Source organism: Drosophila busckii, chromosome 3R, assembly GCF_011750605.1.
Source record: "Drosophila busckii strain San Diego stock center, stock number 13000-0081.31 chromosome 3R, ASM1175060v1, whole genome shotgun sequence".
In the NCBI taxonomy this organism is placed as follows: Eukaryota; Metazoa; Arthropoda; class Insecta; order Diptera; family Drosophilidae; genus Drosophila; species Drosophila busckii.
This window is the reverse complement of record NC_046607.1, coordinates 23,002,321-23,023,143: the sequence shown is the minus strand read 5'-3', so window position 1 is coordinate 23,023,143 and position 20,823 is coordinate 23,002,321. Positions and strand designations below refer to the sequence as shown.

Below are 20,823 nucleotides of genomic sequence, written 5' to 3'. Positions count from 1 at the left end.
TAGCTGAGTTATAGCTTCGCAAAGTTTGAAATTAAACAAAAAGTAACTCTTCTGCATTGGATTTATTGCCATAACTTTGTCAAAAACAATTTTTTAGCTATTAAACTCAACAGCATATATTTATTTACAACGTCATGAGTAAATTAAGCCAAAGAACTCGTCAGTGCGATTTTTTTTGGCTGAGATATAGCTTCTCAAGAGTTAGAAAGTGATAAGAAATGAAAACGGCATTCATTTTTGCCAAAAATTTACAGGGGTTACATCACGACTTTCCAAGTTTGAATGTAGTTTTATTCTTACGTATCTCACGAGTCTAACAATGCATGAAAGAAGAACTCGTCAGTGCGATTTTTTTTGGCTGAGATATAGCTTCTCAAAGTTAGAAAGTGATAAAAAATGAAGACGGCATCATTTTTGGCAAAAATTTACAGGGGTTACATCACGATTTTTGCCAAAATATTGAAAATCGTAGACTTTCCAAGTTTGAATGTAGTTTTATTCTTACGTATCTCACGAGTCTAACAATGCATGAAACTCGGCAATCGGATGCAATTTCGCTGAATTACGGCTTATCAAAATGCGGTATTTCACAAAAATTTGTCTTGTATGTTTACTATTTTGTTCATAACTTCGCCAAATAATTTTTATATGAGCCCTGTTTAAGCTCATTTTAATTGTGCTTTCCACACAAACATAGGGACGTATAGAACAATTAGATTTTTAGCTGAGTTGTAGCTTCGCAAAGTTTGAAATTAAACAAAAAGTAACTCTTCTGCATTGGATTTATTGCCATAACTTTGTCAAAAACAATTTTTTAGCTATAAAACTCAACAGCATATATTTATTTACAACGTCATGAGTAAATTAAGCCAAAGAACTCGTCAGTGCGAGATTTTTTTTGGCTGAGATATAGCTTCTCAAAGTTAGAAAGTGATAAGAAATGAAGTCGGCATAATTTTTGGCAAAAATTTACAGGGGTTACATCACGATTTTTGCCAAAATATTGAAAATCTTAGACTTTCCAAGTTTGAATGCAGTTTTATTCTAATGCATCTCAAGAGTCTAACAAGGCATGAAACTCCGCAATCGCATGCAATTTCGCTGAGTTACGGCTTATCAAAATGCGATATTTCACAAAAATTTGTCTTGTTTGTTTACTATTTTGTTCATAACTTCGCCAAATAATTTTTATATCAGACCTGTTTAAGCTCATTTTAATTCTGCTTTCCACACAAGCATAAGGACGTATATTATTTTTATACTTCAAATTGATTATTTATACTCATTGCAATCACACCAACGTAAATTGGTTAATTCAGTCAGCTATGGGCGTAGTTGGAATTTAATCTTGAAGGGGTTGCAGTTCATAACAGATTGAGGCTTTGACAAAAACTGGACTTGGCGGTAAAAAGCGAAAATAAATGTTTTTCACGCTACATAGCTGTGGATAATACTCGCTAGTTTGTTGTGCTATTTGCATCTCACTCGCACTTATAGCATTTCTGTTGCTGCACTACTCCCATGATTCTGGATAATATGTGCTAATTTGAACTTAGAATTCGAAAGTACAAATTATTGTTATATTTATATATTGTTATTGATATTTATTACGATTGAAAACGAAATACATGTCTACACTTATACTTATTTGGGCTTGCAACAGCAATGAACGTTTCATTCCTCATTTAAATTACTGACATTTAGTTAACTGCATAAATGCATATGTGTTGCAGCTGAGCCAATAAAAAAGACAACGTAGTAGTTCCAAAAATAAAGTGGCTGTATACATTTGATAAAGCGCATAAACAGATCGCTGCAATTGCAGCTGTGAGCAGTTGGCATGTCCTACTTTATGCACAGCGCTAGCAGCGATTTAGTTAATCTCAATGTGGGTGGCAAACGGTAAGGCAAAATAATTGAGACTCCAGCATTGCTGACGCATGCAATTGTCATTCCCAATCTCCCTCACAGCCAAAAGACCTACTTACATTATTATTACAGATTCTGTACGTCACGACAGACGCTTACGTGGGTGCCAGATACATTTTTTACTGCGCTGCTAAGTGGTCGCATATCAAGTCTGCGGGATGAACACAATGCAATATTTATTGATCGAGATCCTACAATATTTTCCATCATATTAAACTATTTGCGGACCAAAGACATTGACATCAAGAACTGTGAGATACGCGCGCTGCGTCACGAAGCCGAGTACTATGGGATAACACCGCTGGTCAAACGTCTGGCACTATGCGAGGATCTCAATCATTCTTCCTGTGGCGATGTAATCTTTTATGGCTTCCTGGCACCACCAGCCATGCCACCAAATGATGCGCTACAGAGTTCCGTGGAGGCAACAGCTCCAACAGAGGCAAATCCTTGCCAGCCCTCTAGTTCCAGCAACGGAGCAGCAGTTGGTTCAGCTCGTCCTGGTTCTATGGTGCGTGTGCCAGAGTCATCGACCTCCTCCTCGCGTCATTCCTCCACACATTCGCGCAACTCCTCTTGGGACCTGCGTTGCGGACGTGCCGCCAACAATTCTTCAAGCTCCAATGTGGCGGCTGTGGCGCCACCAGCAGCATGGAGCGCAACGGCTGGACATTCACGCAACGCTTCCCTAGACTTTATGCGACACTCACGCAATTCCTCGGCTGATTTAAACAAAGTGATACGCAATGAGGTAGGAATGGTATTCAGTCCTACACAGAGCTCCAATTGGACGCCGCCACTGCGCGTGCAAATCATCAAAGCGCATCAAAACTGGATTGCCGTTGCATATGCTCACTTTGTTACCTGTTATCGTGTGAAAGACGCTAATGGTTGGCAGCAAGTGTTCACCTCCCCGCACATTGATGCGGCCATTGAACGTATCGCCATAAACTCCAAGGTCAATACATCTACGGCAGAGCCAATGCCCAGCAAAATGATTGCCATCTCATATGGCAGCCAGATAAGATTGTGGAGCATTCAAGAGGGCGGCAACAAGTCAGACATAGGCACCTTTAATCTGCATGTGCGCGTCGAATATTTATTCTTTATCGGAAGCCAGTTGGTCGCGCTGTCCTCCTCGGGCAAAATTGGCGTCTGGCACGCCATGACACAGCACTGGCAAATACAGGATCTGGTGCCGGTGCTGTCCTTTGACTCAGCTGGCTCATTTTTACTACTGGGTTGCAATAATGGATCGATATATTATATAGGTAAGTGCTTAAACAACGAGAAAGATTGTTTTTTAAAAAAAAAGATTTCTTTGCATAGATATGCAAAAGTTTCCGCTGCGCATGAAAGACAATGATTTGCTTGTTACGGAGCTATACAAGGATGTCAACATGGATCCCATCACGGCGATATCCGTTTATCTAACGCCAAAGACTTCAAGTATTAGTGGCAACTGGATAGAGATTGCTTATGGCACCAAATCCGGAGCGGTGCGTATTATAGTGCAGCATCCCGAGACTGCTGGCCATGGACCGCATCTCTTTGAGACATTCTTTGTGCATCAGAGTCCCATAACAAAGGTAAACAACAGGTTATAAGAATAGAACAAAAAACCTAACAACACATTCTTGTAGGTTATGCTTTCAGAGAAGTATCTTGTGTCGGTTTGTAGTGAATATCATCATGTGCGCACATGGAGCCTCACACGCTTTCGCGGAATGCTCTCCACGCAGCCTGGCTCCACGCCCGAGGCTTCTTTTAAGATTGTATCACTGGAAGCCACAGAGAGCAATTACAGCTACTCCGCTGGCAATGACTCTGGCCCTTATGGCGACTATGATGACATGATATTTGTGCAGAAAGTGGTGCCGGAAACGAATCAACTGTACGTGCGCCTAGCCTCCAACGGTGATCGTGTCTGTGTTATACGCTCTGTGGATGGTTCGACAATCTCTGCATTTTGTGTGCATGAATGCGAGGGCGTATCCTCGCGCATGGGCTCACGCTTCATTTTAACTGGACACTGTACTGGCGCCATACAGATGTGGGATCTGACTACAGCTCTGGCGCTGCTTAGCAAGGATGAGCCTCAGCAGAAAACATCTGGCGGACCCGACACAAACGAGCTTCTCCGCCTACTTGACCAGTGTGAAATCAGCAATTCATCATGCTCAACTCCTTGTATGTCACCGTGTCTATCAGCTGTGGCTGGCGGCCTGGCCAATTCAGTAGCTCGCATGAAGGCCTGCAACATAGCGCTGCTCAATCGCAACAATGAGCAACAGCAGCCAGCGGCACCAGCACCTTCAGCTTTTCCCATGCCAGCGCCTTTGCAGCAACAGCTGCCGGCACAGCCAGCAGCGCCATTGGCAGCGGTATTGGGACAGCAGCAGCAGCAGCAACCGGCAGCAGGTGCTGTGCCTGTGCCGCCACCAGCTGATGTTAACAATGAATGAAACGTGGAAGCGGCTGTTTCGGCGCTTGTCGGGCGCGTTTCATTGTCGTCTAAATTTCATCGGTGTGGCATGATTTTGGATTTTCAATACATATTCCTACAATTTGTGCTTTTTGCGACTATCTTGTGGTTGATGCGATAAACGGCACCGCACCACACCCTGGCACAGATGCTGGCACTAACTGACTGCATCCGGCATTTAGCAAAATCTAATCTAATAATCTCCCATATAGTACATATACATACAAATATTACCTATACACACACTCACAGATATTTACACACTTACACTTTTATTGTGCTCGATGTGATTGCAATTGCAATTTAAGCTCATAAATTATACTTGTTGCACTATGAAATAAAGCTATAATAATAAATATAAACAAACGAAAATACATACACGTATACATTTCATATAGTCATCAATAATTTATTCAACGTTTAACTAACTTATTTGTTTGTTTGGAGACGCGCGAATACTTGCAGTTTTTTCGTACGGCTTGTGACCTTTCGGTTATATGTTTAAGATTATATGCTTAAATGCCAGTTGACATTAATAATAAAAAGTTAAAAAAAGCAGCAAAAAATGCCAACATATAAAAAATATACAGTATATATATAGTAATATATAATAATATATATATAGCTTAAACATTTTGTTTTAATATCTCAATGCTATAAATAATGCAAAAGCTTATCAATTAAAACAAAAACTAGGACGCACTGGAATCTTTAGACTTGCATTAACTGATAATACATATCAGAGCTAAAAAGTCACGTAATTGTTGCATTAAACATACAAATATTTTGTACATAAAAATTGTGTTTTTTTGTTGTTGTGTGTTGGTAATTATAAACTTAAAGCTAAGGCTAGCCAGAGAGCATTAAGTGTGGGGGTCTATGAACTTTAATCAAGAAATTGCTGAGCGCTGTGCGTCCAATGATATGTGCGTTGCAAGTAAAGAATGCGTTATTGCTAAGCAAAACTGTTGAGAGATTTCTATAAAAGTTCAACGAGATCCAGCTCAATGCATAAAGAGTTATAACTACAATTACAGCTACACTTGAAAGTAATCGTCCACTACGAGCTGCTCACTGGGCGTAGGCACATCAGAGCTAAGTGGACTACTGGCCTGTGTATTGTTGCCAGACTCCAGACGCTCATAAGCATTCTCTGAGTTGCTATTGCTACTGTTGCTGTTGCTGTTGCTGTTACTATTGCTGCTTGTTGTCGCTGCTGTTGTTGTGATAGTTGTTGTGCTGGCACTTAAATAACAAACCGACTCATAGTTGGGATCTGTTTCACTGCCCGTGCCTGTTAGCGATTCATATTGGGAGCCCAGTGGTGTCAGTTGTGAGCTAATAGTGGTGCTGGTCACTGTTATCATGGATAGACTACTGGGCAGTGGTGTTGCATGCAACTCAGCCTCTAGTAACTTGCTTATATGCTGCATATGCTCCAACCAGTAGGCCATATGTTCAGCGCTTGTATTTTCCTGCAGCAGTTGAGTTTGCTGCAGCTTCATGTGCTCCTGCCACAATTCGTTGCGTTTTTCTCGCGGCATGGTGGGCTTATCCAGCTGATCCGATAAAAAATTTAGCTTTAGCATATCTTTTGGCAGCTCAGGCATTTCTTGTGTGACTTTCTCCAGCAAAGCCAAGTGCTGTCGCAGTGGGGAAGTGCTCACATGTTCGCCAATGGATGCATAATGATCTGATTCACTTGTAGTTGTTGCTGCTATCGCTGCAGCTTTAGTTTCCAATATGCTGGCATAATTGTGATTGGCATCAGCACCTGGTATAGTGCTGTAGCCACCATCTACAGCATCTCCAGTTGGACGTTTCTTTTCCAGCACCTTGGCATAGCCATCATCCGAATGTGCACGACTCTTGAGCACCTCATAGTTGGGATCATAATCGGACTTTTTGGCATCATCATCGTTGGGTGCCTGCGCTTGCAGTTGCTCGTAGCCAGGATCGTTGTTCGACTGATGCGGCGGGCTTTTTATAGTCTCATAGTGCTTTGTGCTGCTGCTGTTATTGGTGGGCGTGGTGGGTTTAAGCTGTAGGCTGCTCTGGCTGCTATTGTGTGCGAGTGTTGTGCCAGCAGCTGCTGCATCAAAAGAACAAAACAGGAGAGGAATTAATTTTAAGTGTTTTACATATACGAATTTCAATTTTATATTATAGTTACAGCTTTATAACATTGTACTAACCACTGCTAGTTCCAAATAAAAACTGACGAAATTGTCGAAATGCACAAATTTCTCATTTTGGCAAATTAACTAAATAGTTTATGTTTAAAGTAAAATATATACAAGCAGGAGGGAGAAATAGAAAGAGAGACGCAAAAAACGAGATTGTTTGGATAGATTAGGGTTTAAAGAATGTTGGGATATTTTCAGCTGCGGAGTTCTCTTTTACCTGCATCCTTTTGTCGTTCCTTTTGCAACATGTTCGCCGCATAGCAATCTGATTTGCGGTTCTCATGTGGCATTTGGTTTTGCGTTTGTGTTTGTCCATTGGCCGGTATAGTCTCATAGCCATGATCTTTGGCCGTATAACTATTGCTGCGGGAACGACTCTTCTCCGTTGCTGGCGTTGTTAGCTGTTGCTGTGAGTTCATAAGCAGCGCTGCCGCTGCGTTATCCAGCGGACTAATACCTAGTTCTGGCTGATGAGTCGAGAACTTGTGTTTTTTCATCACCTGCAAAAGACAATGAAATTTAGATCCAAGACTATAAGTAAAGTTAAGATATCGCTCACCTTTGCGTACATGCCCTCTAAATTGCGATTGCCCTCAATATCCTTGGATGGACTCAAGCTTTTACTGTGCTTACGCTGTGGTGATGACTCGCTAGCCTCATTGGAGTCGTGGCCATCGCCACCTGCTTCAACTATGGATATAATAGAGCTGCGACCAGATGCCAGATTGCTGCTACTTGTGGCCGCATGCAGATGATGCTGCGCCTGACTTAAGCTCGCCTTGGGCGTGGGCGGCAATGGAGAATTCGCCTGACGTTTTTCCGGTTTTGGCGAGCCTAAATTACACACTGAGGACGATGAGGAAGCCTGTCGCGAGTGCATCTGTGCGCGCAAGCTATCTACTGGCGGTGGCACGGGCATGTGCTCCATATTACCGGTGCTACTGTTGCTCGCACGAAGAGCTGCGCTGCCAGCGGCTGTAGCACCTCCTGCTGTCAAACTGCTGCTATTGTTTATCTCCACGGATACAACAATAGGATTAGACTGCATTGGCTGTATTTGTGCGTATGTTTCAGATCCGCTTGTGTAAATATCAGCAGCATTTTGCATGTGGCGGTTATTGGGATCCTCTATAGCCGCGTAAGTCTCATCTGCAAGGGAAAGTTTGGTTTTATAAAACTTGAAAATTGCTGTACTAGAAACTCTTACCTGAATCATCTGAAACTGTGGCATAGTGTGAGTCGTTGACATCACGCGTCAGCGTTGCAGTTCTAGCTGTGAGTTTGCTTGTGGGCTGTTGAGCTAATATATTGGCCAAAGGTTCACGTACACTGATGCTTGTATAACCCTCTGTATATAGGCGTGACCATTAGTTATTTTTTTTATTGGTTATTGCTTTTACTTACTTGAAGAGTCTTGTGAGTCGCCGCTGAAATGCTGATTGGCTATAGGTGGCGGTGGCGTCATATACGGCAAATCCTGACTGGCCGATATCATTCCTGCTATGGCTGAGGCTGCAGGTATTTCCTGCGTTGTGTGCGTTTCATTCACTGACTGCGCAGGCTCAGCGTTATGTTGTAAGCTGGCTGCCTTGGCGCTGGTTGTAGCTGTCACTGCAGCAGCCGCAGCAGCTGCTGAACTGGATGTGGACGGCGCATTTAGTTGTGCATAGGGATGCTCAGTGGCACGCACTTTGGCATAATCGTGTGGTAAGCCCTTGACACGTGAATACGGTGAACTAACATCGTCTGCCTGACTTATAGAGCTGTGCTGTGAAACGCTCGTCTGCTTTTTAAGGCTAGGTTGTGCTGTTGGTTAAGATAAAGCTATAATTTAATAAACTTTTAAGAAAAATGGTGCATTAACATACGACTTTGATTATGCGCATTGGCTAGCTGCTTGTCAGCCACAGTCTCATACAATTCCGAACCATTATCATTGCTTTCCGCAACGGGTATGTCCGGCAAGCTGCGATGCGCTGCTGTGCTTGATCTAGAAAAACAATAACATTTCAATAAAATTACTTTTATATATATTACGCGTACTTACCGCTTTTCTGAATCAGCATTTGAGACCGTAGATGCATTAAGCTCCGCCTGTGACTCACTGTTACGCACCAGACTGTTGTTGGCATTTGTTGCATTCGCATTGTTGCACACAGTCAGCTCTTCAGGGTGCAGCTTGACCATGCCCTCCAGTCCGAGAAGATCATTTCTGCATAAAATATAAATGCATGTAATTAGTGCACTGTGGCTATTTTTTTCTTTTTGGCGCGAGCGCATCCAACTGGAACTGAAACTGGGGCGGAAAAACAGCACGTAACTTTCACTGCACGTAGACCTGAATCTGGTCTGCGCCGTATGAAAAAAACAATTGCCGCTGGCTGGCCCATTTGCCAGTTAATCTAAACTTACTTTGGAGTTCGCTTTTTGCAGCAGAGACAGTTGAAAAACATTACTACTAATGCAAGCGTCAGATTTAGCGTTACAAGCAGATAAGTATAGGCTTCCAAATTGGCATTTGTGTTTTCACCATATTGCGTTATATAGACGGGTTAGCTTGTGCTCTTTAAGACACGTTGTGAGTGTCAGATATAGGTCGTAGCCCGCTGATTCGTGTAGGTGTCGTGGCCATTCGCCCATACCTAGCACTATGCTAAATCACCACGAATCCATGCATTCAAACCACAAATTACTGAGCAATTGCTCTGAGATTTATAACTAGAAGTCATTGTCTATAACTGAAGTTTCCTAGCTCTCATATGCAGCTGATTATATTTGTCTTAGATCTTTTATTAGATTTTAGTTAATCAGCTCGGCATGGATTCTGCATGGCATGGATTGGCATGCTGGGCTGTCGCTCTGTGGCTTATGGCGTCTCGTTCTGTCCTTTCGTGAGCGTCATTGCACGTTGTGTGAAGGCGAGGCGGTAGTCATCTGGAATGGGAGCCGATTGGGACGTTAAATGTTATTAGTTGTTCCTCAGTTTCCGACTTTATCGCCTTTGCCAACTGACCGTTTGCTTCTACTGGTATTCTGTATGCGCACCGCTGACGACAATCTCACCTAAATGTACTGCCTACATCAACACATTTTAAACGATGTCTTTCAAACTCTCTTGATATGTGTGATTCATACTGGTTGTGATGCGCACTCGGTAACACGACATACGCACTTTTCAGAGCCTTAGTGCATATATATCTGTTGGGTAGTCGCAAAAATCATTGAGCTGCCTACTGTACTTACTGGCTCTTAATTATTTTTGATCGTTTGCAGGCTATGGCGACGCAACGATGAGGCATACCATGTACGGCTTAGAGCTCCCGAATGCTTTAAAGATAGTTTTTTTCAATTCGATTCTCTTTCACGCCCTTTCAACCCTTGCGAGAATTGTTTCTTGTAATTGGATTCCGCGTCAATATCCTCAACCTATTGCTTTTGTCCTTGTGCTTCTCATCCTTTTTTGAGATATATATATAATATATGTATGCGATGTGCTTAAATAGGGTCTACAGTGACTCTCCGTGTATAACTTCTCCTGTGCACCTGCGTGTTCGCTCGGCCATGCAAATGGACGCCAAGACTTGAGCAACGGCTATCGAAAATGGTGCAATTCACTAATTGTGAATAGAAGCAAGCTCGCCTTTGCTATCTGTAAAATTGGACTTGGTTTTGAGCCACCACGCCCACAACCCTGACTTGGGGCTGGCTCGAGACAATGTGTTGGGTTATGGTGGACCAGACTCTGGTCGAAATAAGGCCTCTGTCCTAAGCTCAGAATCTCACGTAGCTCGTTTTGATTGCCTAGTATGCTTGTGCTTCTCCTCTCCCGGATAGCAACAGATATTATATTAGAGATTCTACTTGGTCAAACCTTGTGTCGTCATTATTCTTAGGGCTGTATTGTGTGGCGTGTCGCTGTTGATCTGGTTCTATTAGGCATCATTGGTAATTTTATCGATCGTTATTATGTGGTCTGTCATGTCTTCACAATTTATCAAGCTGTCAGAACAGCAATCTATATATGTTGGTGACAACAATAAGATTTAGGTCAGAGGTCAAATGAAGGTAATATATACAATTTGTAGGAAAACTTTACTTTTTCCGTTGCTTAGTATCCATATTCGACCCGCGTAGATTAGCCGCTATGTTATCCATCCAGATACTTTGCAAATTAAGACGTTGGCAAATTAGCAAGTGTTTGTCGTTTATATAAACTTGAATATCTATTGTGTGATTGTGATACTTAGAATCTACTTTCTGTACGTAGTGTTAATTCTGTGTACATGGCTATGTCTGAGAAATACCAGGTAGTAAGTTCATGCATGTTTCCCACAATCGTGTTGTGCAGCTCCTGGTCTGTGTATATAGAACAATAACAACTTCGTGTGTTCTATGCCTTTGTCGCTCGTAGGTATATTCGACTAGAGAATTTCCTCTTGGCACATGATATTAATCTGAAGTGTGTATGGGTTCTAAGATGTCAGTGTAGTCATGTGTGAGCATTGTGTGATATTGACCGTGTCACAAAAGGTGGTCCATCTGTATCCTATCCTCAATGGTCTTGCTTGTATGTTCTCAAACAATGCTCTTCTAGTAGAGTATCTGAGGCTGAGTGCACTATTATTTATTGCCATTATTATGTCATTGTTATTATGTGTAGTTTATATCCTTAAGAGAAGCAGTTTGTGGAGTCAGACCTTCAGTCGTGTATTGCTGTGGCAACTTGTCTTCTGTCATGATATATTGTGCTCGTGGCTGGTTATCGCGTCTCGAAATTATATTCGGGGCTACACATATATCTGACTGGCGATATTCGATCTTCTAGTTCTGCTTTGGACTTCTCGTCATGGTCAACATACGGCAGGTGTATATTAATCGACGTTGATAAGTTTAGCTGTGATATGTGTCAGCTTTGCACGGTTTCACGGTTTGCGCGCTAAGCTTCATCCGTGTTGGAGCCTTGAGTAGATCTCGATAAAGCTCAGAGCTTTCAACTTGGCAATGCGAAAAGGACGCTGCAGATTGCGTATCTCTGGTTCATACTTTTCATCTGAGATGTGCTTAAAATGGGGGTCTTTCTTTTTCTTGTCGGCATCCACAATTTGCGTTGCAATCAAGATAATGAGGGCAACAAGTGCCACAAAGTGACACGTTTTCATTGTAGATTCTAACAAATAAACTACGCTAAACAAGTGTGGATAATGCGCCTACTTTAAAGCTTGCATTTAATTTTTGAATTTTTTTAACTAAATTGCTATTGGCTTGTAATTAATCTTGAGAGATAATTTTTAGGCAATGTTTTTTTTTTAACTTTTATGAACAGCAATTTAGAGACGGCAAATGTTTTCGATTATTATTTAGCATTATTGTTTTACAGACCCATAACAGAGCTCTGCAGTTTTGGCTCCAAATTTTAAAATAATTGAATCTGCTTATGCGTACGTTGAAAGGTTATATTTGTCGAAATGATCTTTATTTAATTAAAGACGTTTTTTGTATTAGAATTAAGTATTTATAAATAATAACTAAATATTACATATGTAGACTCTCAATCTGTCAGCTGCTTTCGCAACTTAGTTTGAGCCTCAACTGGCCAGGATTTAGACTTTGCAAAGCCACATTGCAGACAGTACGTCTTTGTGTAGTAAATGCTGCAGCTTGTGTCTTTGCATACTACCTTGTTGCACATAGCACAATGTGCTCCGATAGCTACATAAAACTCTGGCTTCAGCTTCCAGCGTTGTGGTGGCGCTTGGAATGGATCCCGCATGACATAAGTATCCTCACGAAATTTAACGCCAATGGCAAAGGGTGGCTTCTGACCGAAGTAATGCACCAGTTCCTGCATGTCGCAGCCTGAACATTTAAATTCAATTGTGGCGATACGTTCTTTGTCATCTCGTATATCTTGGGGTACAGGAGGAGGCAGCTGCAAACGCGCTATTTCCTCTTCCTCATTTTCAACTTTTAAATCAGAAAAATCATCGACATACTCATACTCTGGCTCATACTGCGGCTCCTCGACGATCATGGCGCACACTGCAAAAATAAAACAAGACGAAAACTCGACTGTTGGTAAACAAGTCTATTTATGTCTATTGCCAAGCTTACAATTACAATAATTACAGCTACTAACAATTCTAAAAATTCTATGATTAGCTACTAAGTCACTCCACAGCCTCCAATTTGTTCTTTTTGGTATCGCTCGGCCACCATTGAGGACGATCAACATAACAACGCTCGCCATCAATAACCAACTGCTGCTCGCCATTTAAGACTGGATCAATGCGCAGCAGACCCACGCCTCTATTTTGGGCATGACCTAAGACACGTCCCAGATTAGCACCGGCAATAGATTTTACCGTATAGTTGGAAGATACGGGACTCGTAAAGCGCATGGGCATATAGCGCTTGCGTATGACACCAGAGTGGTGTACACGAGCGGTAAGCTCCTGGCCTATGTAACAGCCTTTGTTAAAGCTCACTCCATTGAGGTAATCGGCATTCGCCTCCAAGGGGAAACATTTGCCAGGTGGCAGCTCTCGCACACCCTCACCAACGCCATGTTTGTAGCGTAATAGCTGATAGCTATTCTCCGGGTGGGACTCGGCGGCAACAATGTCAACATCGCGCCATAAAGTCTTGGTCAGCTTGGGCCAATTCAGATCAGTAGGTGCCAATAGGCGTGTGCCCAGCGCACCTACACGAGGATCTGGTGAAATGAACAGTCCCGAAGATTTCGACGAACGTTGTGTGATTTCGCTTGGCTTCTGGTCATTGTAGAGCACCCAGGGCACATACTCATCCTCTACAGTGTCGATGTCAATCTGTTTGCGTACTCGGAACATGCGTAGATGTCTTCGAAAATCAGAGGACGCTTCACGATCGCATTCCAGCAAAAAAGTCTCTGGATCATTGGTGCGATATATTATTGTATCAAACAAAACACGACCTCCTCTATTCAGAAACATAGCGTACATGGACGCGGGTCCGCTGGGATGTTGCAAACGCGATACATCATTTGTCACCAGGCCCTGCAGGAAGGGTACAACCTCAGCGCCATTAACGCGTATTAGCTCGCGGTTCCTCAAACGCTCCAACACGTAGGGACTAGCAGTTGACCGAGCGCCTGGCATGCTAGCGTTGCGTATGCCGCCTCGCATGTTGCGCAAAAACTTAAAATTTTTACATATATTCATGCTGTGGGAATTAATTGCATTGTGGGCGCCGAACCAACAAATAATACATATTGCCAATATATGCTTACCTGAATATTAAATTCGTTGATTACAGGGCAGGAAAATATTATACAAGCACTTAATTGCAACTAAATTTACTTGAAATTTGTTTTTGCTACAAAACAAACAGCTGACTGAAGTTATCGATTTACGATTGACAACAAGCTCGCTGCTATAAATGTTAAGTATGTATAACAAAATAATAGTGACTACAGAAGCAAATCACTTAATTTCTGTTCATAATTCTAGTTAGGTTCAAAAAAGACTTTAATTTAACGTCAACAAAGATTGTTACTGCACAATAGTCCAGCAAAAAAATATTTATTGCTTTACAAGTCTTTGTAATTCATTAAAATTTACACTTAACATATGTATGACTGTCAATTCTTGCTCTTTGGCGCAATTTTCTTAGCTAGCACATTCATTTGTTTATTAGATTTCTGCTTGGGCTTTTTGTTTTTCTTGATACCGTCTACTTTCACACCACGGTATTCAGATTTCTTTTTGTTTGCCGGAGACTGCGCACCTCCGCCTGGCTTTCCATTCTCTTTAAGCTGCTTCTTATCCAGCCGTTTCTTGGCTCCTGCCGAATTCATATTTTTCTTTGACTTTGGAGCTACTTTTGTGGCAGCATCACGGGTCTCCTTAGCGCCAAGTTTCTTCACCGAATAACGTTCAACATGTATGGGTCTATCGTCTAGTAAAGTTTCATTCAGTTCCAGCGCCAAGCCAACAGCGTCCGGTTTTTGGAAACATACGTATGCTACACCCTTGCAACCTTTTTCTCCCTCATGCAGGCACCGTATATAATCGATTTCGCCACAACTGGAGAATATCTCACGTAGTTTTTCTTCATTGGCAGCTACAAAGACAATGCGAGATGAATATATTTGATTTCTTAAGTCCTGACCTGACTTACAGTATTTCAGATTCCCCACGAATACGGTACGCTTGGCATCTGCATCGCTTCCGTTCTCCATAGCAGGTGCTTTTGCTGAAGGCGTCACACGTAAATGGTTATCCTTAAACTCTGTACCATTCAGCGCTAGCGCTTTCTCTGCAATCTCTGGAGTTTCTAGCACCACATAGGCGTTCAATGAGCCAGCTACTTTACGCTGTTTGTGCTTAAACAAATTCTTGCCACCCGCTGTGCGCAAACGTATGGTTTGAATCTTGCCATAGGGCTGAAACAGACGTTTGAGTTGCACCCGTTTCGTGTTGATGGGCAAATTGCCTACAAACACTGTGGCAGCTTCCGCTGCCGGATCCCTTTCACGCTTCACTGTCTCTATTAATAGTAAGCCATAATATTAGACACATTTATTTAACTTAAGGAATAACTCTTACCTTCATCTTTCCTTCCACCACTTGTCTTCTTTGCTTTTGGCTTGACTGTCTGCTTCGTGTTGCTTTTGGCCTCCTTATCTACATTTTTTGTCGCTGGTTTTTCTGTCGTCTCGGGTTCAGCCTTTGTAAGTTTTCTTTCCTGTTTCTTAAGTTTTTGTGCTTCCTTCTTGGCCTTTTTCTTCTGAATTTTAGCCAAATCCGCAACAGTTAAATTCTCAGCGCTCGCTTTGGCCGCCACGGCTACAGCAGGCTTTGCTGCTTTAGGTTTCTTCGCTTTTGGCTTCTTTTTGACCGCTTTACTCTCTGCTGCCACCGTCGTTAACTTGTCTTTGGACTTTATGTCATCTTCAGATTTGTTTTTAGCCACCTTCATTTTAATTAAATTTCTGTTTCCAACTTCTTCACGTGTTGAATGGTTGCAACGTTGCTATGGATTGACTTATCGATTCACGACGCTGCACGAGTGACACCACTCGTTGGCTTGTTCCCGTTGCCATCTCTAACAAAATTGTTTTTATCAAAAAAAATTTGTCTTCGCTATGAAGCGCTATAAACAAAAACTTCGCGAAGTTTGGCTACAAATGCCAGAGTTTAGGCCCTGGCTAAGGAGAGACCCAGAGGATTCATACAGGGCGCACTGTCGATTCTGCAAGTGCGGAGTTAACACAAAGATTTCCGATTTGCGAGCTCACGCTCAGACTAAGAAACACATTAAGCGGGATGGTGGTAGTACAGTTACAGTGAAGAGAAGTGACTCGGTAAGTAGAAGTCATATAAGTCACATAAGTTTATTTACAAACATATCTGCGCAATTTATTTTAAATACAGTTTAATGACAACGAGGATGAATATGTTGAAATTGACCATGCTACTGCGGACGCTGACGCAGACTATAAAGTTTTGCCAATAAAACGCGTAAAACTCGGCTCTTACAAACAAAATGCAAACAAATTGGTCGACGATAAAAGTGGTGTTCGTGCAAGCACCAGTGGACCTGACTATGAGGCCATCATCGAGAGCTTAGCACTTTACGAACCGGAGCAAGTTATATTCAATAGTGAATCACACATGGACGAGCACCAGCATGAAGAAGAGATGACGTCGCCAACAAATATTGACGAAGAAATAATTACCAATGCAGTTACTACTGCAATTAATAATATGAAGGACACTTCGCAAGTCTTTGGCGATTTTGTAGCCGATCGACTGCGACGTTTGACAGAGGGTACAGCTGAATATGCCAAGGACAAGATAATGGAAATTATTTTAGAGTCCGGCGCTCTTGACAAAGCCAATGGACATTAAGAACGCAAATACATACAACATAATTATGTAAAAATAAACTTATAAATTAGTATATAAATAAATTTTGCATCAGCCTTTAGTACAAGTAACATATCTTGGTAGCGAGTAGACTATGTTTTTATCAGTATGTTTGTTTTTCAAGCAAACTGAAGAATTCTTGGTATACTTTGGCCATCATATATCGAGCTATCGATAAATATAATCACAACAGCGTCATCGCGTTTATTGTGAAATTTAATTTGACCAGCGTTGCGACTCGAGATATGGAATCCAAGGATAATGATTCATTAGAGCCTGCAGATACTGCAGCTCAAGGTAAACGAAGACATCCTGGTGAGGACAGCCAAAGTTTTGACGACGGTGGCACAATTAAGAAAAAAAGATCGCAGGATAATGAAGTGGAAAATGAAGAAGCCGATGAAGAAATAACATCAAGCAATTTTGTTGTAAAAACGGAAAAAACGGATGAAGAGCCAACAAGTTCTGTCAGCGATACTCTTGTAAAAACAGAAAAGTCCGATGAAGAGTGTTCAAATGACAACATTGCTACAGCTGCAGTGAAAATAAAAAGCGAACCTGTCGATGATGAGCCTGCTTCTAGTACACCTACTGTAACTATAAAAACGGAACCAGCCGCTGCACAAGTGTCACCAGCAAACAGTGGCCAATCTGCGACAGTTTCAAGCTCCTTGCGTCCATCTTGTCGTTTTGGTGTACGTTGCTACAGGTAAGTAATCACATGACTTAATTTTGGACTCTGAAAACTAAACACTCTCTATATTATAGAGTCAATCCTGCCCATCGCGCGGCAGAAGCACACCCAGGCGAGTCTGACTATCGCCGTCCTGATTTTCCCGCTCCGCCGCTTGGTACCCCGAACTGCCCATTCGGCAACTCATGCTATAGGCGTAACCCAGTACATTTCCAACAGTATTCCCACCCTGCAGATTGTAAGTAGCGTATTTTGTAATTTACATGCAGCAGCTAAATGGCACTCTAGTCAATTCTGCACAGAATATACGATTGCGACAGCGACGTGCACAGACAAAAATCGTGAATGGAACAGCTGGGCTATCTGACTTGGAATCTGATGAGGAAGACCCTTTCCATGACCATGATGGCTCTGATGACGATTATAAACCTGGTGATAATGTAGACGATAGTGAAGATGAAGATGAGCTGGAATTCAACAGTGAGCGTCAGCATTGTGATGACTATGATTAAGTTAATAAATGCATAAAAGTTGTTAAAGTTTTTCTACGTTTTAAAATATATTAATTGTTGCCTATCAAGTAATCGATTTTAAACTTATCGGTCCGCCAGGCATCTCAAGCTGAATCGATGTTTTTTCACATCACTATGTCAGAGTGTGTGTGACAAGCAAGACGCATTTTTTTTTCTAGAAGTACTTATTTTTAAAAAATAACACGTATATTAATTGTAATTTTTACGCATCTGAGCCTAACAATAAAGCAACAAACTGGCGGAGAAAAAAGTACAGATGGCATTATGCCAAACATCAGTGGTAAGTTGCTACAATATGGCTAAAACAATGCCCTGAATATGTCAATGTACATGGGGAAGAATTGTATATTTGACAGGAAACTAGTAAATAATTCATGACTTTTAAATCGTTTAGCGGTCGTAAGGCTTGACAATACGGCACGCAAATTGTTGCACTCAAAAGTGAAAGTTTTCCCCGTTCCACAGGCGCATGAGTTGCCTTTTCGGCCTGTGGCAGCGGAGGCGGCATGTCTGCTGTATAAGTATGTGTTGGTGAGAGTACATTTGTAACTGTGTTAGTATATACTTGCTTAGGATCATATGTTTTCGTTTAACAGCGACACGGCAGAGTGTTGTGCTCTTATCTTTATTTTTGATAGTAGCCCCCCATTTACGTGTTGCACATATTTGTGCTTTTTGCAACACAAATAGCACAATAATGGCACTCAAAAATAGCACGCTTTGTATAAACAAACATTCAACTGTATATGTGTATGATTTGAAAATTGCCGAACTGGTCTGGGTAGTTTGTTTTTTTAATGAGCTTTGTGCCTAACTCAACGTTAATCTAAATAAATACTTAGATATCGACCTTTCTTTGATCCTGGCGGAGCTCTGTCGGTTTAAGAACGTCAGATTTATGTAGCTAAGTCTGAGGGGGTGACTTCTTATCTGTAATACATTACAGGGTCTCACACTATCAGCTGTGCTTAGCTGTACGTTTTTAGTTTTTATAATTGAATCTGCCGAATGAGTTGAACTGCAAAATAGCGTTTCGAATAGTTTTATAAACGAATAAATATTATAAGTATATAACATTGTCGACCGCAAACTAAATCTTGATTGCCAAGCGCCCGTTCAAAATTTAATTAAATTTATAATTTTACTTGCAGTTGAAAGTTTACCATGCTGTTATTGAGGATGTAATTTCAAATGTGCGCGATGCGTTTCTGGACGAGGGCGTGGATGAGCAGGTGCTGCAAGAGATGAAACAAATTTGGCGCAACAAACTATTAGCCAGCAAGGCGGTTGAATTGAGTCCAGAGCCAGGCGAGCCGGGGCATCACCCACCGCCCATTGTGGCAAATAATCCAAAGGTTAGATAAACATGCTTGCATAAAATTGTTTAGCTTATTTTGTGTGAAAAAATCTTAAACTTTGCTAATGCTCTTTTCTTCAACAACAACAACAACTTTGCGCATTACTTTCATCAAAATATCAACACCGACTCGACTGCTGCTTTATTTATGTTACTGCTACCCATATTACACACGCACATCACACATTGTGTATTAAAAACACAACCACACATAAAACTCAATTTACTCCATGCTGCAGAGCTCCAAGGTAATGCCACTCGTTTCGCCCGCAACCCACAACTAAATTAATTTTATATTTTACAGGCTGCTAACGTAAAAGCTAAGAAAGCGGCGGCCGCAGCAGCGGCTTCGCAACAGAATGCCAGTGGCACAGGCGCCGGCAGCAACTCAAGCACAGACAACAAACCTGTCATACCAACAGCTGGACTCAAGTTATTAGGCAATGCTGCAGCTGGAAGTGGAATGAAAAACGGCATTGGTGTAATTGGTAAGCAGGAGGTCACATCACAAAATCCGCCACCGCTTCAACCTACATCCGGTGCAAGCATGATGCAAAAACAGCAAGCTGGCAATACCGCTTCCGGCGGACAGACACAAATACCAATTGTAGCTCAGCTGGATCCCAATCGTATTATGCCTGTAAATGTAAGCTAGATTTGTTTCTTTGTTGCTTAATAGAACAGCTCAATCTTATGCTAAATTATTTATAGATTACGTTACCTTCACCGCCGGGCTCAGCAAGCTCTGAGTCACGTGTGCTGACCATACAAGTGCCAGCATCGGCACTGCAGGAGAATCAGTTAACGCAAATTTTGACAGCACATCTGATATCATCTATCATGTCATTGCCCACCACCTTGGCCTCGTCCGTGTTGCAGCAGCACGTGAATGCAGCGCTTAGCAATGCCAATCATCAGAGTAAGTGTAGTCTGTCTATTCAATTTGAGTTATGTTTTTTATAAAATTGTATTTACAGAAAATTTAGCCATTGCCAAGCAGCTTGATGGCGCCTTAGATTCCTCTGAAGAAGATGAAAGCGAGGAGAGCGATGATAACATGGACAACGATGATGATGACGATCTGGACAAGGACGATGACGATGATGCAGAGCATGAGGATGCTGCCGAAGAGGAGCCCTTGAATAGCGAGGATGATGTGACAGATGAAGACGCTGCCGAAGTGTTTGACACAGATAATGTCATTGTTTGCCAGTACGATAAGGTGAGCTTAATAAGCCAAGCAAACATTCAAGCTGTTTTACAATAATGTATCTATTGCTTTATAGATCACACGTTCACGCAACAAATGGAAATTCTATCTTAAAGATGGCATTATGAATATGCGTGGCAAGGACTATGTGTTTCAGAAATCAAATGGCGATGCTGAGTGGTAATTAAAAAGAGAAATAGAACTCAAATAAAATCAATCAATTAAATAAAAGACAAGACAAAATGCCTCACCGTGCGCCTTCAAAAACGATATACATTGCAACCAGAACAGTTGAACAGTTGCCAAATATCTCAAACTTATTAATATTAGTTATCAAACAAATTCTATTTTGCCTGCGTCACGTAGTGTTGCATTTTAATTAAACACATTTGTAATTGTAATGTTTCTGAACTTTACACACCGCTGCATATTTATGTCAATAAACAACCAACAATGTTAAGGAATTCTGTGTGTTTGAATGATTACAACAAACACATTTTCTAGGCTTTAAAATATATATA

At 41.7% G+C, this 20,823-nt stretch overlaps 8 protein-coding genes across 11 annotated transcripts; 4 read left to right on the top strand and 4 right to left on the bottom strand.

The window, feature by feature from the left end:
• The first annotated feature begins 1,626 nt into the window (after positions 1 to 1,626).
• Positions 1,627 to 4,982, top strand: LOC108604670 (BTB/POZ domain-containing protein KCTD3). Its single transcript, XM_017994222.2, has 4 exons — positions 1,627 to 1,902; positions 2,002 to 3,200; positions 3,259 to 3,518; positions 3,573 to 4,982. The coding sequence occupies exons 1-4, from the start codon at positions 1,841 to 1,843 to the stop codon at positions 4,392 to 4,394; spliced, it is 2,343 nt and encodes a 780-aa protein (XP_017849711.1). The 5' UTR covers positions 1,627 to 1,840; the 3' UTR covers positions 4,395 to 4,982.
• A 62-nt stretch (positions 4,983 to 5,044) lies between these two features.
• Positions 5,045 to 9,108, bottom strand: LOC108604742. Of its 2 annotated transcripts, none has more exons than XM_017994327.2 (8): positions 9,013 to 9,108; positions 8,648 to 8,812; positions 8,469 to 8,590; positions 8,005 to 8,406; positions 7,808 to 7,948; positions 7,160 to 7,749; positions 6,818 to 7,100; positions 5,045 to 6,503 (listed from the first exon to the last, which is right to left on the bottom strand). In XM_017994327.2, the coding sequence occupies exons 1-8, from the start codon at positions 9,051 to 9,053 to the stop codon at positions 5,452 to 5,454; spliced, it is 2,796 nt and encodes a 931-aa protein (XP_017849816.2). In that variant the 5' UTR covers positions 9,054 to 9,108; the 3' UTR covers positions 5,045 to 5,451. The 2 variants fall into 2 exon arrangements, with proteins under 2 accessions (XP_017849816.2, XP_017849818.2); XM_017994329.2 differs by lacking the exon at positions 5,045 to 6,503 and adding an exon at positions 6,610 to 6,678.
• A 3,020-nt stretch (positions 9,109 to 12,128) lies between these two features.
• Positions 12,129 to 13,954, bottom strand: LOC108601940 (cysteine-rich DPF motif domain-containing protein 1). Its single transcript, XM_017989920.2, has 2 exons — positions 13,868 to 13,954; positions 12,129 to 12,639 (listed from the first exon to the last, which is right to left on the bottom strand). Exon 2 carries the CDS (start codon positions 12,629 to 12,631, stop codon positions 12,149 to 12,151), a length of 483 nt encoding a protein of 160 aa, XP_017845409.1. The 5' UTR covers positions 12,632 to 12,639; positions 13,868 to 13,954; the 3' UTR covers positions 12,129 to 12,148.
• On the bottom strand, positions 12,671 to 13,956 carry LOC108601939 (putative transferase CAF17, mitochondrial). The gene is made up of 2 exons (XM_017989919.1): positions 13,868 to 13,956; positions 12,671 to 13,800 (listed from the first exon to the last, which is right to left on the bottom strand). The coding sequence occupies exon 2, from the start codon at positions 13,797 to 13,799 to the stop codon at positions 12,768 to 12,770; it is 1,032 nt and encodes a 343-aa protein (XP_017845408.1). The 5' UTR covers position 13,800; positions 13,868 to 13,956; the 3' UTR covers positions 12,671 to 12,767.
• A 164-nt stretch (positions 13,957 to 14,120) lies between these two features.
• Positions 14,121 to 15,606, bottom strand: LOC108601843 (nucleolar protein 12). The gene is made up of 3 exons (XM_017989790.1): positions 15,186 to 15,606; positions 14,758 to 15,126; positions 14,121 to 14,700 (listed from the first exon to the last, which is right to left on the bottom strand). Exons 1-3 carry the CDS (start codon positions 15,556 to 15,558, stop codon positions 14,219 to 14,221), a joined length of 1,224 nt encoding a protein of 407 aa, XP_017845279.1. The 5' UTR covers positions 15,559 to 15,606; the 3' UTR covers positions 14,121 to 14,218.
• A 56-nt stretch (positions 15,607 to 15,662) lies between these two features.
• LOC108601844 lies at positions 15,663 to 16,545 on the top strand. Its single transcript, XM_017989791.2, has 2 exons — positions 15,663 to 15,943; positions 16,014 to 16,545. Exons 1-2 carry the CDS (start codon positions 15,725 to 15,727, stop codon positions 16,488 to 16,490), a joined length of 696 nt encoding a protein of 231 aa, XP_017845280.1. The 5' UTR covers positions 15,663 to 15,724; the 3' UTR covers positions 16,491 to 16,545.
• A 168-nt stretch (positions 16,546 to 16,713) lies between these two features.
• Positions 16,714 to 17,762, top strand: LOC108602491 (aprataxin and PNK-like factor). 2 transcript variants are annotated; one of them, XM_017990618.2, is made up of 3 exons: positions 16,714 to 17,217; positions 17,277 to 17,440; positions 17,491 to 17,762. In XM_017990618.2, exons 1-3 carry the CDS (start codon positions 16,754 to 16,756, stop codon positions 17,712 to 17,714), a joined length of 852 nt encoding a protein of 283 aa, XP_017846107.1. In that variant the 5' UTR covers positions 16,714 to 16,753; the 3' UTR covers positions 17,715 to 17,762. The 2 variants fall into 2 exon arrangements, with proteins under 2 accessions (XP_017846107.1, XP_017846108.1); XM_017990619.1 differs by having other exon boundaries at positions 17,505 to 17,595.
• Positions 17,763 to 17,888: 126 nt separating this feature from the next.
• On the top strand, positions 17,889 to 20,766 carry LOC108603162 (transcription initiation factor IIA subunit 1). 2 transcript variants are annotated; one of them, XM_017991717.2, is made up of 7 exons: positions 17,889 to 18,015; positions 18,887 to 19,090; positions 19,332 to 19,340; positions 19,397 to 19,738; positions 19,804 to 20,011; positions 20,070 to 20,314; positions 20,379 to 20,766. In XM_017991717.2, the coding sequence occupies exons 1-7, from the start codon at positions 17,992 to 17,994 to the stop codon at positions 20,484 to 20,486; spliced, it is 1,140 nt and encodes a 379-aa protein (XP_017847206.1). In that variant the 5' UTR covers positions 17,889 to 17,991; the 3' UTR covers positions 20,487 to 20,766. The 2 variants fall into 2 exon arrangements, with proteins under 2 accessions (XP_017847206.1, XP_017847207.1); XM_017991718.2 differs by lacking the exon at positions 19,332 to 19,340.
• Positions 20,767 to 20,823: the final 57 nt, after the last annotated feature.